A 12,079-nucleotide genomic window follows, 5' to 3' on the forward strand; every position below is an offset into this window, starting at 1 on the left:
GCTCGGCCGACGCGACGCGTAGGTGGCACGTGAGAAAGAAAGGATCCCGACGCGCTTGGTCAGCGCGTCGCACCTTGGCTCTCGCCCAAACACCGTCCTCAATGCGCAAATCGTCGTACTCGCTCGCTCGTCGTGCTCTTCATGCTCGCCATGCATCGACGGTACCCGTGAACCCTCCAGTACAGGTCACCACACTCCCGAACCGCATTCGTGTCGCAACTGAGTCTACACCTGGCCATTTTTCCTCCGTGGGGCTCTACGTAGATGCAGGCTCGCGCTATGAGAACCCTTCGACGTCGGGGGTCAGCCATTTCATAGACAGAATGGCCTTCAAAGTCAGTCTATTCCGTCGACCATCCCTTATAGTCATCGCTGATTTTATTTAAAGAGCACTTCGTCCATGACGGACGCAGAAATGTCAACGGCAATCAATGCTCTCGGAGGCCAGATTATGTGCTCTTCCTCTCGGGAGACTATCATGTACCAGTCTTCTCATTTCCACCAAGCGACTCCTCTGGCAGTCTCTCTCATTGCCGACACTGTCCTAAATGCGTCTCTTCTTCCCGAGGAGCTCGACGCTCAACGAGACGCAGCTTTCTACGAAACTCGTGAAATTCGTGCGAAGCCTGAGATGATCCTCCCCGAAATCCTTCACTACGTCGCTTACAATAATCAGGCTCTCGGCAACCCACTACTCTGCCCAGACGAGCGAATAGACGAGATCAATGCACCGTTGATACGCCAGTTTATTTCGGAGTGGTATCGACCAGAGAGGATGGTCATTGCTGGAGCGGGTATGGAGCACGAAGCTCTCGTAGAATTAGCGGACAAGTACTTCTCGTCACTAAAGTACACGCCGGTGGAGACTCCTTCACTATCGACTTCACGGCAAAATGCACCTGCACAGCAGGTCCCACCCCATCTTCTCCCTTCTGCATCCTCACCTGCGCTTGTCAAGTCACTCACTCGCGCAGCCTCATCATACCTCAACCCATTCTCCCCTTCGCAACCACCCGCGTCTCCCACTTCTCTCCTCGGGTCCACATATACGGGAGGAGAGCAGTTCATCCACGACCCCAACTCCGAGTTCAATCATATATACATCGCATTCGAGGGTGTGGGGATTCACGATGACGACATCTACGACCTCGCCACAATGCAAGTTCTTCTGGGTGGCGGCGGCAGCTTCTCCGCCGGTGCGTCTTCTCACACCTCTTCTAATCTTATATCTACACTCCCTGACATTGTCATGAATAGGTGGACCCGGAAAGGGCATGTACTCCCGCCTCTACACACACATCCTCAACCACCACCCTCAAGTCGATCACTGCGCGTCATTCCATCACATCTACACCGACTCTTCCCTCTTCGGGCTCTTCGCCTCATTCGTACCCTCTCCCGGAGGCCGCCATGGCAATTCTCCCACACAACTCCTCCCTCATCTCGTTCACCAGCTCAGTCTGCTCCTCTACCGCCCGGTTCCTTCTTCGGAACTCAACCGGGCTAAGAACCAGCTGAAGTCCAGTCTTGTTATGGCGCTCGAGAGCAGGGCAGTGGAGGTCGAGGATTTGGGTCGGCAGGTAAGCCCTGGTGTACGCTACTTGCCATTGAACTACAGAGTTGATCATGTCCTTGTTCCAGTTGCTCGTCCATAACCGCAAGGTCCACGTCTCCGAGATGTGCGACAAGATCGACCTAGTGACCGCCGAGTCCCTCCAACGCGTCGCCACACGTGTCTTTGGGCCCGAGTCGGGCGGGAAGCCCACGATCGTCACCATGGGCCACGAAGACGTTAGGGATGCGAAGGGCGTCTTCAAGAAGTACGACGTCGGGTCGGTCTGAGCTGTCTTGGCTTACCTTGTTTTCTGTAAATTACTCACCATATCATATGCTCTGATATCACGCCGCACGCGGCACCCACACCCCACCACATCCCACACTCTTAATCAATGTTGCGCTACAGTGTCCAATCTCGTGAATGTGTCGTACAATTGCAAGCAAAGAAAGACGGAAAGAGGAAAAGGAAAACAGAACGCGGGCAGCAGACAGATCGTTACAGGATTGTCCATGCGGAAGAAATACAACAAGCTCAATAATGTGAACTGCAGGCATCCTAACGTGAGTTGAGTGGAATGCGTCGTCAAAGGTCAGTACAGGGAAGTTCGTGTCGATGCCATCTATGGGCTACATATGCAGTAAAATTACAGTCTACGCCAGCGCGAGTCTCGTCGAGTGCTCAAATATATATGTGGGTCGTCGCCTGTCGTGGGCATCCATGCACCATGCTGTGATGGCAAAAGATTGGAGACCTAGACACAAAAACCAGGCACAACACCCATCAACCAGTCAGCCAATGCACGACAATAAAATTCATGTCAAAAATGGGGAAGAAAGGAAGATGTACACTCACGAGGAATCGTTGGCCTTCTTTAAACGTCCCCGGTTGTCTCCCTTCGTCAAAGGATAAGGACAGTACATCCCAGACGGTGATTTCGGCCGTCCGATGTGAAGGCCTCCGGTCTGTGTGTGCGTCTTTCATGAAAAGAACACGGAAGTTGCGAACGTCGCGAGGAGGACAAATAACCTATTCAACCAATTCAGAAAAAATCGGGCCATTTAGTCCATGTAGAGGTAGAGAGAGAGGAACTAGGAACCGACCTTGAGGTCGCGCTCGATCTCTTCGTTAATGCTCTCTCGCTCTTTTATACTTCGCTCGTGGATGTACCGCGCGAGCCAACCGGCTTGGTTGTTTGTAAGGTGGGCCGTGGCTTGGTGATAGTCTCCTCCGCCGTCCAAGTCGTCGAATATATCTTCGATGTCATCGGGCGGTGAATCTGTTCCCCCACCGTCACAAAGTCTGTCAGTCCGATGGCAAGTAGGTGGTAGTGAGTAGAAGGAGCGACTTACCATCGTCGGAGGGGAAGAAGCGTCTCGCTTTCAGTGCGAGTTTATCCGCCCAGCCTTGGTAGACGGACATCTTAGTCTCGAAGTCTTGCCGGAGGCGGGCTTCTTCACCGTCTCTTCGTTTCTATAAATCACATCCAGAAAAACTGTGAGTGGCAGAAGAACGATGGTTGGAACGAAATATGAAGGTGAGCGAAACGTACCCGCCACTGCTCGTGTATTTCCATCTCCTCTTTCTCTTTGCGTGGACCCTCTCTCGTCTTATTTCCATTCTCATCCTCGATGAACTCAAGAAACGCTATCGGGTATGCCTGGAACAATGCCAATACAAAAACCACAAGAGCAGAGATAAATCTTTAACGTCTGATTCGAACGAGACGGCAGTGGGGTACAAACCTTGGTGACGATAAGGTCCAACATCTGAACCGGGCCTCCATCGGGCGTGAGACTGTGCAGCGTGGACACACAAAGCCCATTCGTGAACCCGAGCTTTGCGTGCCATGGGGCGATATGTGCTGAGTTGCCGGAGAGGCTCAGTTGGACGGTTTCGTAGGCATCGAGAACTTCGCAGGGTTCCGACTTTCCTGTGGACAGCTTTATAGACAACATGGTCTGGGTGAGTTCACGAAATCAAAAGGTGTGAAGAGAACTGAGAGGTACCTTCGCGCCCGCCACAGCGATCTTTCTTCCAACACGAATAGCACCCCTCTCGATCGCCCGCGCAAGCGGTGGGTCGACCGTAGCTCTCAACTTATACCATCCGTCCGTCATCTCGAGCTCGGGACAAGCGGCTATGGCCAACCCATCACTGGTCACGCCGCTCTCGGACCAGAAGATATTCGAGATGCAGAGGACCATGGGGCTGCTTGCGGGAGAGTCCTGGGTCGTGATCAAACGCAGAGCAGGTCTCGAGCCGCCGTTGAGCTCTTTCTCGTACCTTTTGGCACAAAATGTGTGTGTCAGGATCAGGTTCGTCTATACCGTATTGGAATTGAATGCGGAGGAAGGACGAACCGGTATCTCAGCTGACGCATCACTTCGTCCCAGGACCACCTCCTGGCGTCCATATCTCGCTCGCGCCCCGGGTCCAAACACACCATACCCGCTAGTTTCCAAAGAATGAGGCCCCAGTGGTTGTCGACCCATTCTTTGGTGGCCAGAGAGCACCCTAAATATTGCAGTTCTACCAGCGCGGCTGTCGAGTCCAACTCTGTTTGGCCTCTGCCGGATGGGTTGTAGAATACGTAGTAGAGGGCTGTCTCGGGTGTGATTTGGGCCAATTCGGCAGTATTGCTAAAAGAAGAGGTTGTTAGTGTTAGTCGAGAAAGGCGTTGGATTCAGAATATGCAAACGTACATTCCGACTGCTTCTAAATGGCTCGTGCTATGTGCGCCCGGCCACAGCCCCGATGCAGCGAGCGTCACTCGTCCAGGAGGAGATTCTACGAGGGATTATTTAACCTTGAGATGATTTCGGGTTGTCTCAAGACAGCACTTACTCAGATCAAAAAATCGTCGTCTTGCTGACTTTCCTACAGACCTTTTCCCTGGACTAATTGAACCGGCGGTCACAATACGGACACTCGCAGTCGGGCGTTCATAACTTAATTTCTGCTCCAACTGGGTCCTACCCGGTTCGCCAGGTCTCATCCCATTCTTGAAAGGCGTGACGAACTTCTTCTGCGTCTTCACCTGACCGTTTGCCGCGCGAGGGGTGACGCCGAGCCGAGGTGGCGTAGCGAAGGATGCTGCTTGTCGAACAGGGGTGGCGAAAGAGGGACCGGCAATAGGCCGGGGAGTATCAGCGACGAGAGGGCGAAAGCTGCGTGCGGGTGTGAATGCGACGGGAGGTTCGTTACGACGTGGCGTTGTCTTTTGAGCGGAGAACGGAGTAGTGGGATTGGGAGGGGAAGGACGGTTGAATACTGATGGTCGACTGATCACCGGCGATTTGAACGGTTTAACGGATGCTTTTCCCTTGACATCCGACATCGCAGCAGTCTGGAACGACGGCGAGGGTATGGGCATTGCGGATCTCGTGAAGGAGTTTCCTGCTCGTGGTGTGGGCGTATCGGGTATGAATGCGTTATTCATCAGACGAAGAGCTTGACGTGGAGGTGATAATGGATTTGTGCGTCGAAGCTGACCTTGCGAACCACTGCCGGACGGAGAAGGAGCTAAGACTTCTTCGTCTTCGGCATCCCACTGCTGCATTCTAGCCTCTGCCTCTTGAAGAGCAGTTGCAGAGGGAGCCAAGATTTTGCTCTGTGCCGCTGTCGTGAAAGCGATTGGGAAGGCATCTGCTCCGGCAGAGATGGAACCAGCAGAAGCAAAACCTGTGATCCCGGGAACTGTAGTGCTCGAGAACCAAGCAGAGAAATCTGGTGGGGTCCCATCGGGAGACGGTGAACGTTGTTCTCGGTAAGACTGAGAAGATAGTTGTGGTACGTGAGTGGCAGTAGTGAAGCCAGATATAGTAGGCCCAAGACGAGAAGCTGAGGTAAATCCTGATGATCCTAGTGCTACAGACTGTCCAAGACCTCCTTGAGAGGGCTTTCTATGACTTTGGCTGAGTGGCAAATCCTCATCGTCGGAGGACAATCCAGGTGAACCGCGAGCCTGCGAAAACGATTCGCGAGAACGTTTCAGTTGAGACGAGGCCGTGAGAAAAGGATTTTCTGAGTCGAATGAGGGACCTGCTTTCGCAGAAGGTGTCCCATTTCGCAAAGTGGATGCGGGAGTGAAGAGAGACGTGCTGGGCTTGCCTGCGCTTGGACGTGGTGGTGACGGGCGCTATCAGATCACGATGCGATGAGGTCAATGAAGGTGCATATATGCGGGTGAATACACACCGGAGGGCTCTCGCTCTGGGTTCGGGAGCTTCCGCCTGGAAAAGGGGCGGCTTGGGAGCTGGACGTCCCTGCCTGTGAAAGCCGGAACTCTATCTCCTCGAGGCCATCGATGTCCTCCTGGCTTAGGTCTTCCATCTGGACGTCGTATGTCGGCGACGACATTCGCTGACGCTTGCGAGGCGGTGCTCTAGGAGAAGAAACTAGCGTGCAAAATCTCATCAAATCATATACATCGGTTATATGCATAAACCAGCATACCGTTTGGACGCATGGCTTCGTGGTACAGGTAAGAGAGGTGGCCTCGAAGTAAACGGGCCACGGAAAGAGACGCGACGCGTTTCGTCGCACGTGAGCGCAGGTCTCCCACGGTGTTGAACTGTGGCCCATCAGTGGCCCTCTCAAAGGTTTGAACCTAACCACCTCATTCTCAACTTCTGGTAATGTTAGAGCATCCCAATGCTTTTCTTCGCCTCCAGAGAGGCATCGTGTTCGGTATCTTTATCATGCGCTGTTTCATAGATCCTCACTGCATGAACATGATGCTGGCTCCATACTTGTCAACTACAAATTCTTAGTCGATCCAAGATGTATTTGTAAACGGACCAGGATCACCGATCCTCTGCAAATGTATAGAGTCAAATGTGTGATAGAGGATTGATTTACGGGTCATGCTCAGCAGGAGGGAGGTCAGAACTTGCCACTCATCCCAATATGGCCACCAACTCTTCCAAGCTTCCATGCCGAGAAAATAGACAATTGAAGTGTCCCATACTGGGAATTTACGTACTGTGCAAACGCAAGTGCTGTCCGTGGACGAGCGAGCTTTGTTTACGTGAGAAGAGTCTGGTGTGGCACCCCCGCGACAAACAGAAAGTTGGAGGGCGGCTGAGTGTGACGAGCTGCTTCCCATTCCGATCCCGAACGGAGCGACGCTCGTTGGCCGGCCATTATTACGCTGAACTCATTCTTCTGTTGTCTCCCTCCCCGCAAGCCTGCCAGAGGCTCCCGCGATCTCTCTCCCCCACTCATCGACATGAACGGTGTCATGTCCACCTCTCAGACCGCCACCGTCAACGCAAGGTCCGCGAAGCCTCCCCCCACAGGTCCTGCTCCCCCTCCTCCTGCATCAGCCCATCCACATCCACAACTCCCGCCCAACTCGAACTCGAACAATTCGCAGAACCATCATCCACCCGCGAACAACAGAACCCAGGGCCATCCTCCCGCACACAATCACAACCACAACCACGCGCCAGCGGTCAATGGCTCGCACGCGCCGCATCCCAAAGGGAAGAAGAAGAATGAACCGACCCCGGTAGACCCGGCGACGATGTATGAGAGTCTGAAGAATAGGATTGCGGCATTGGAGGAAGAGGAGGTGCTTGAGGAGGAAGAGGAGAGGAGATACGGTATGACACGCTGGTATGTCTCGTGAGTATTGGTTCGGGGAATAATTGTTGTTACCTTCTCCAGCGGAGGAAGCTCAGAAGTCTGTCGTCGGGATGGGTGAGAACGCGGTGCATGCGAAGTACATCGAGATGGTAAAGTCACCTATTCGTTCGACAGGTGTGCCCTCGTTCACGAGGCGTGTTTTGTGCATCGCAGTTCGCGGAGTACAAACGGATGGAACGGGAGCATCAGAAGGAGAAGCAGAAGTTAACGAAGGATAAAGATGCAGGTACGCTGTTTATCACCCTCAAGTTTTGTTGTAGGTGCTAACGGATGGTGAAAGCTAAGGGTCAGTTGACAAAGGCAAACCAAACCAAGGTCAAGATGGAGAATCTCGCACGAGAGCTTCAGAAGGTGGACTATCGCCGTGATACTATTCGTCGTATACTTGCTAACATGTGTTGTATCAGGACAACAAGAGACTCAGGGTAAGTCTCATTCACCATACGACTCAACTGGCGCTCATGCGGTCACTTAGGAGGATGGCAAGAAACTTGCACAGTCTGTGGAGGAGGCACAGGAAGAGGTCTGTCCCTTTATGATATAACCCAAGCCTCAGGCCATAAAGATTCTTTCTGCACATTCTAGATTGAACAAATGAAGAAAGACATGACAAGACGTGCCGAAAAGGCCAAGGCCCAGGACACAAAGTATCGCGAAATGCCCGACATCGTCGTCAAAGTCGTCTGCCGCTATCGCGAAGAGCTCTTCTTCCGCATCTCGCGCAAAACCAAGCTCCTCAAACTCTTCAACGCCTGGACGGAACGCATGGAATTGATCAATGCGAGCAGTACGGGACCGGGGACTGGGGGGCCTATGTTTAGTGGTGGGAGTTGGAAGAAACCGGATAAAAGTGGGGGGAGGACGGAGACGGCGAGCACATATACGACGAGTTCGGGGCATGCGCCAAGTTTTGGGACGCAGTTTGTGTTCACGCATAGCGGAAGGAAGGTGGACGCGGAGCAGACCCCTGAAGAAGCGGGTGTGGAGGATGGAGATGAGATTCTGGCGGTTGAGCTCATGGATCTGACCGAGGGTCCTGGGACAGAGGTGTTGGTGCGTACATCCCCGGTGGCATTTTCTTGGACTTGACAGAGTGATATTGACGGGTCTTGAAGGATGAGCGTGCACCACGTCGCCAGAAGCTGCAGAAACACTGGACAAATGACCCTGCGGAGTACGTACATCTCTTCACATCCCCGAAGGCCTTGGACTGATTCAGTTGTATTTAGAGCGGTGAAGACACTTGAAGAAATATTTGATGGAGTGTACGTATCCCTCTTCGTGTACTGTTTCTCGCGTTAATGTGTCTCCATTTACAGTATTCGAGAACGGCTCAAAGAAGTCCTACGACAGTATGAACTCCGAGAACGACATTTTGAGTGCGTCATCCGTTCGAAGGAGCTCGAGGTCTTGCTCTCTCGTGCACGAGCCGCAGAGCAAAAGCAACTTTGTGAAGGCGAGAAAGCGCGGGCGGATAAATTGGAGGAAGAAGTTAGTTCATTCTCCTAGTAGTCCCCAGGCGCACCACATCCCTTTTAGAAGAAAACTCCTGCTAACCCGTCGTCTTACCTTTTCACCAGGCTCAAGCAATGCGAAAGGAGCTAGAAGACGCTCATAAGGGGCAAACCATGCTTTTCGACAAGCTCATCAGCTGTTGCAAAGAGGTCTGTCTTCTTCCCTTTCGTCTTCGTCATGTATGAGACTTTTCCTGATGATTCTCGCCCGTTGGGCGTTGATCCACAGCCTAACGCAGAGAAAACGCAACGTTTATTCGCTTCGCTTCGAGAAGAGCTGGAAAAACGCGGTCGGGGCCACCTAGTGAATGGTGCCACGAACGGGTAGCATCCTGTCTTCCCTTGTACTAGTACCGATCTCACAGACTTGTCATATCGCACGCTTTGCATCGCATTCGTTTTCGTTTGTCCACATCGCTGTCACGGTTGTCCAGTGGCAGCCAATGTCAGTCACGGTGGTCATTACAGGGACTCGCGCTGGTCCAGTGTTTGATCATCTCCTGCTTTGGGGCGTTCTTGCGGAAAGCTCTGGACAATATTGGGGGCTTGGTCGCCTCCAGTATATTCAACTGAACCATGTTCGAACGCCCTTGCTCGTAGTAAGTACTATATTTGCAAGAATGGGTGGCGAGGCGCCCTGCTCCAGCCGGAATTGGCCGGGGAGAAAGAGGTCCAAGCTCGCCGGTCGCCGGCATCTAATCCATGAGGCTCTTTGACCTTTCTTGAGCTTGAACCACCACCTCGCTATAGTACGATCCCCAACACCATAGGCTTCGGCACTCGCATCGCGCGAAACAGACGTTTCGATGGCGTCGGATGCGTCTCGGTACCGTTACCTCATTTTCTCTTTCATCTTCAGTCTCTAACTTCAAGTTCCACTGAATCTCATAGAGAGTACTTATGGGAACAACTCAAAGCGTCCAGGATAACCGAGAGGCTGCGCAGCTCCAATGTCGAAGACGATGCGAAATTCATCATCACAGCCTGCGATGGCGAGATCGCCCTCGCTCGCTCATATTCACAAGAGCTCGGAGCACGACATAATTCTCTAATCTCTGTCGTTCAGTTCCCCTCCGAGCTACTTGCGGCCATCTTCCACTTTCTTCTAGATCTCCCTGTGCGCGAGAGACGGATCGAAGAGGTCTCAGAGACTTCTGTCCACTTGGATCGCGAGATAGCTGCTAATACGCGATCCCTCATCGCTGCTTCACATGTCTGTCAACGGTGGCGCGAAGTAGCCCTCGAATTCTCTTCTCTGTGGGCGGTCTTATGGACCACGAACAAGTTCTGGCTGTCCGAGATGCTCGCTCGTGCGAAAGATTCGCCCCTCGTCATCCTGCAGCTACATGATAATGAATGGATAAGCACGCCTACGTCTCATCTGCGCGAAAGCATGAATATCCTCACACCGCTACTATTTGAAACAAAGCAGCCCAGGCATCTGCGTCTACATCTCAATACGAACGAAAGGACGCTGGTAGACGCCTGGTCCAAAGTCCTATCACGGCCGGCGCCAGATCTCGAAGTTTTGCAGGTGTTTACAAGGACTTTGCATCTTCAGGACTTTGCACCCCTCGTCATCACTACTGACTTCCTTGGAGGGCACGCCCCAGCTTTGAAGAGCTTAACGCTCAAAGGTCCTTGCTCCCACCAAGCCTTGTGGACCTCACCGGTGCTCCGTGGCCTTGTCAACCTCACTTTAGCAATGACACCTCCAGGAACGACACAGAAAGTGTCTCTTCAGGGGACCCTGACTGCTCTGCGAGGTATGCAGCAGCTAGAGACCTTATCTATCGAATTCCTTCCTTTATGGCCGCTGGAGCTGCCATACTTTCTATCGAACAGCTCACAAGAAGGCATAGCTCGCCTTCCACGTTTGACGTTCTTGAGTGTCAAAGGAAGTATGGCGGACACAACCACTCTCACAGAGTGTCTCTTGCTTCCACCACGAGCCGACATACAGTGCGAAATCCGTGTCACGGAGGAGCATGTCTCTCATCCTCAAATGCCAGGAGATATAGCGGCACTGTTGCACCCTGTTCTCCCGATACGTTCGACCATGGGGGTATACGAAATCAACTTCTCCTATGACCCCAAACCCTTCCTCTGCGTCCGAGCCTGGGAGCAGGCCCTACCACTAGACCACTATCTGGACGATTATCCTGTGAGACCACGACTGACCCTGACTTTCACCATCCGTAACGAACATCTACCCGGCGGATTCCCGCAGCCCCAAAACATGGTTGAACTGTTCGAACGAGGCATAAGGAATCTTGTGAAGATGCTGACTATGCTGTCGCCATTACTTCCCCGCGATCAGCCACACGACTTGCGATGGGGAATCACACGTTGGCCATACGCTAATTGCCTACTCATCATCGACGATGAACCCATCACCGAGGTTCTCAACGCCATCCCGGAGACGAGGAGACTCATCTTCAACAGTATTCGTTCTTGTCGTGATATCATATCCGGAGCGGCTAACGACCCTAGACTCCTTCGTAATCTGAAAAGCATTCACTTCATTGGGCATCCACCGTCGGATTCATCGATTTCTCTTCAACCACTGAATCCGAATAGTGTGCTTAGTATGGAAGACACGATATACCACGATATCGCCGGGGACCTTCGTCTTGTGGCTGTGTTATGGACTATATTTTTCGTCTTCTTGTATGCTCGACAGGTCTGATACCGCAGGAGACACGGATGTGCAGTCTCAGTTTCTTTTTATTTAACTACATACACATCATCCACTCATATGGCCGGCTGATGAACATTCCATGGACCTGTAGACGTGTCTCGACTCCTTTCGTATTCTCGACTACGGACTACCTCGTTTCTCATAGCCTCGGACTGTGCTTCATAGCCTTGCATAGGCTTTGTACTATATTTATTGGGTACAGGATTCCGCATCGACTACGGACTGGGGCACAGTACTAGCACGACTCGGTCTGACTTACTTATTAGCTTCATAGCCTCCTGCGGCTGCGCATGTATGTACTATATAAGGACGACCCTAGTAGAGGGGAGTTCTTTAACCTATTCATCTCTGATTTACCTCGTCTATCTACTCGTACTTGAACTAGTCCTTTCAGCAGGACTAGCTTCCCTTATCGATACCTAGAACCTTTGTCTGTGTAGAATCGCCACTACACCAGACCTTTGACCTAGAAGCAAGGCTTCTTAGAACACGGCCGATCGCACCTGTGATAGCTATCACACCTGCACCCGAACGCGCGTCCACTCTTGAATCACTATTCAAGCCTGGACATTACATTTGAATAGGTTCACCAGCCGTCGACACCTCGACCTTCTCCAGGAAGGTCATTCGCCGTCACCACGGGTGATCACAGAGAAG

General features: G+C 52.4%; 4 protein-coding genes across 4 annotated transcripts; 3 read left to right on the forward strand and 1 right to left on the reverse strand.

Moving 5' to 3' along the window:
- Positions 1-80: 80 nt before the first annotated feature.
- STEHIDRAFT_83778 (mitochondrial processing peptidase) lies at positions 81-1,928 on the forward strand. The gene is made up of 4 exons (XM_007307605.1): positions 81-335; positions 389-1,196; positions 1,258-1,580; positions 1,642-1,928. Exons 1-4 carry the CDS (start codon positions 102-104, stop codon positions 1,840-1,842), a joined length of 1,566 nt encoding a protein of 521 aa, XP_007307667.1. The 5' UTR covers positions 81-101; the 3' UTR covers positions 1,843-1,928.
- Positions 1,929-2,201: 273 nt separating this feature from the next.
- STEHIDRAFT_62664 (uncharacterized protein) lies at positions 2,202-4,073 on the reverse strand (the record flags this gene model as incomplete). The annotated part of the gene is made up of 8 exons (XM_007307176.1): positions 2,202-2,309; positions 2,411-2,584; positions 2,659-2,810; positions 2,908-3,020; positions 3,052-3,215; positions 3,301-3,498; positions 3,565-3,841; positions 3,919-4,073. Coding segments are annotated over 8 exons (1,341 nt in total), but the record flags the coding sequence as incomplete, so codon positions are not given.
- Positions 4,074-6,788: 2,715 nt separating this feature from the next.
- On the forward strand, positions 6,789-9,049 carry STEHIDRAFT_133480 (uncharacterized protein; the record flags this gene model as incomplete). The annotated part of the gene is made up of 12 exons (XM_007307606.1): positions 6,789-7,164; positions 7,229-7,296; positions 7,361-7,433; positions 7,488-7,558; positions 7,615-7,632; positions 7,683-7,730; positions 7,793-8,260; positions 8,323-8,381; positions 8,437-8,472; positions 8,527-8,698; positions 8,788-8,871; positions 8,951-9,049. 12 exons carry the CDS (start codon positions 6,789-6,791, stop codon positions 9,047-9,049), a joined length of 1,572 nt encoding a protein of 523 aa, XP_007307668.1.
- Positions 9,050-10,875: 1,826 nt separating this feature from the next.
- STEHIDRAFT_123984 (uncharacterized protein) lies at positions 10,876-11,579 on the forward strand. The gene has a single exon (XM_007307607.1). The coding sequence runs from the start codon at positions 10,961-10,963 to the stop codon at positions 11,408-11,410; it is 450 nt and encodes a 149-aa protein (XP_007307669.1). The 5' UTR covers positions 10,876-10,960; the 3' UTR covers positions 11,411-11,579.
- The last annotated feature ends 500 nt before the right edge of the window (positions 11,580-12,079 follow it).

Source organism: Stereum hirsutum, assembly GCF_000264905.1.
Source record: "Stereum hirsutum FP-91666 SS1 unplaced genomic scaffold STEHIscaffold_13, whole genome shotgun sequence".
Lineage (NCBI taxonomy): Eukaryota > Fungi > Basidiomycota > Agaricomycetes > Russulales > Stereaceae > Stereum > Stereum hirsutum.

What these genes read in the sequence shown, in the direction of transcription:
- STEHIDRAFT_123984 (XM_007307607.1), top strand. Translation starts at nt 10,961, where the DNA reads ATGGTTGAACTGTTCGAACGAGGCATAAGGAATCTTGTGAAGATGCTG.
- STEHIDRAFT_83778 (XM_007307605.1), top strand. Translation starts at nt 102, where the DNA reads ATGCGCAAATCGTCGTACTCGCTCGCTCGTCGTGCTCTTCATGCTCGC. An exon ending in TAGACAGAATGGCCTTCAAA is followed by an intron (nt 336 to 388) that starts GTCAGTCTATTC and finishes TTTTATTTAAAG; the next exon opens with AGCACTTCGTCCATGACGGA. An exon ending in TCGAGGATTTGGGTCGGCAG is followed by an intron (nt 1,581 to 1,641) that starts GTAAGCCCTGGT and finishes TCCTTGTTCCAG; the next exon opens with TTGCTCGTCCATAACCGCAA.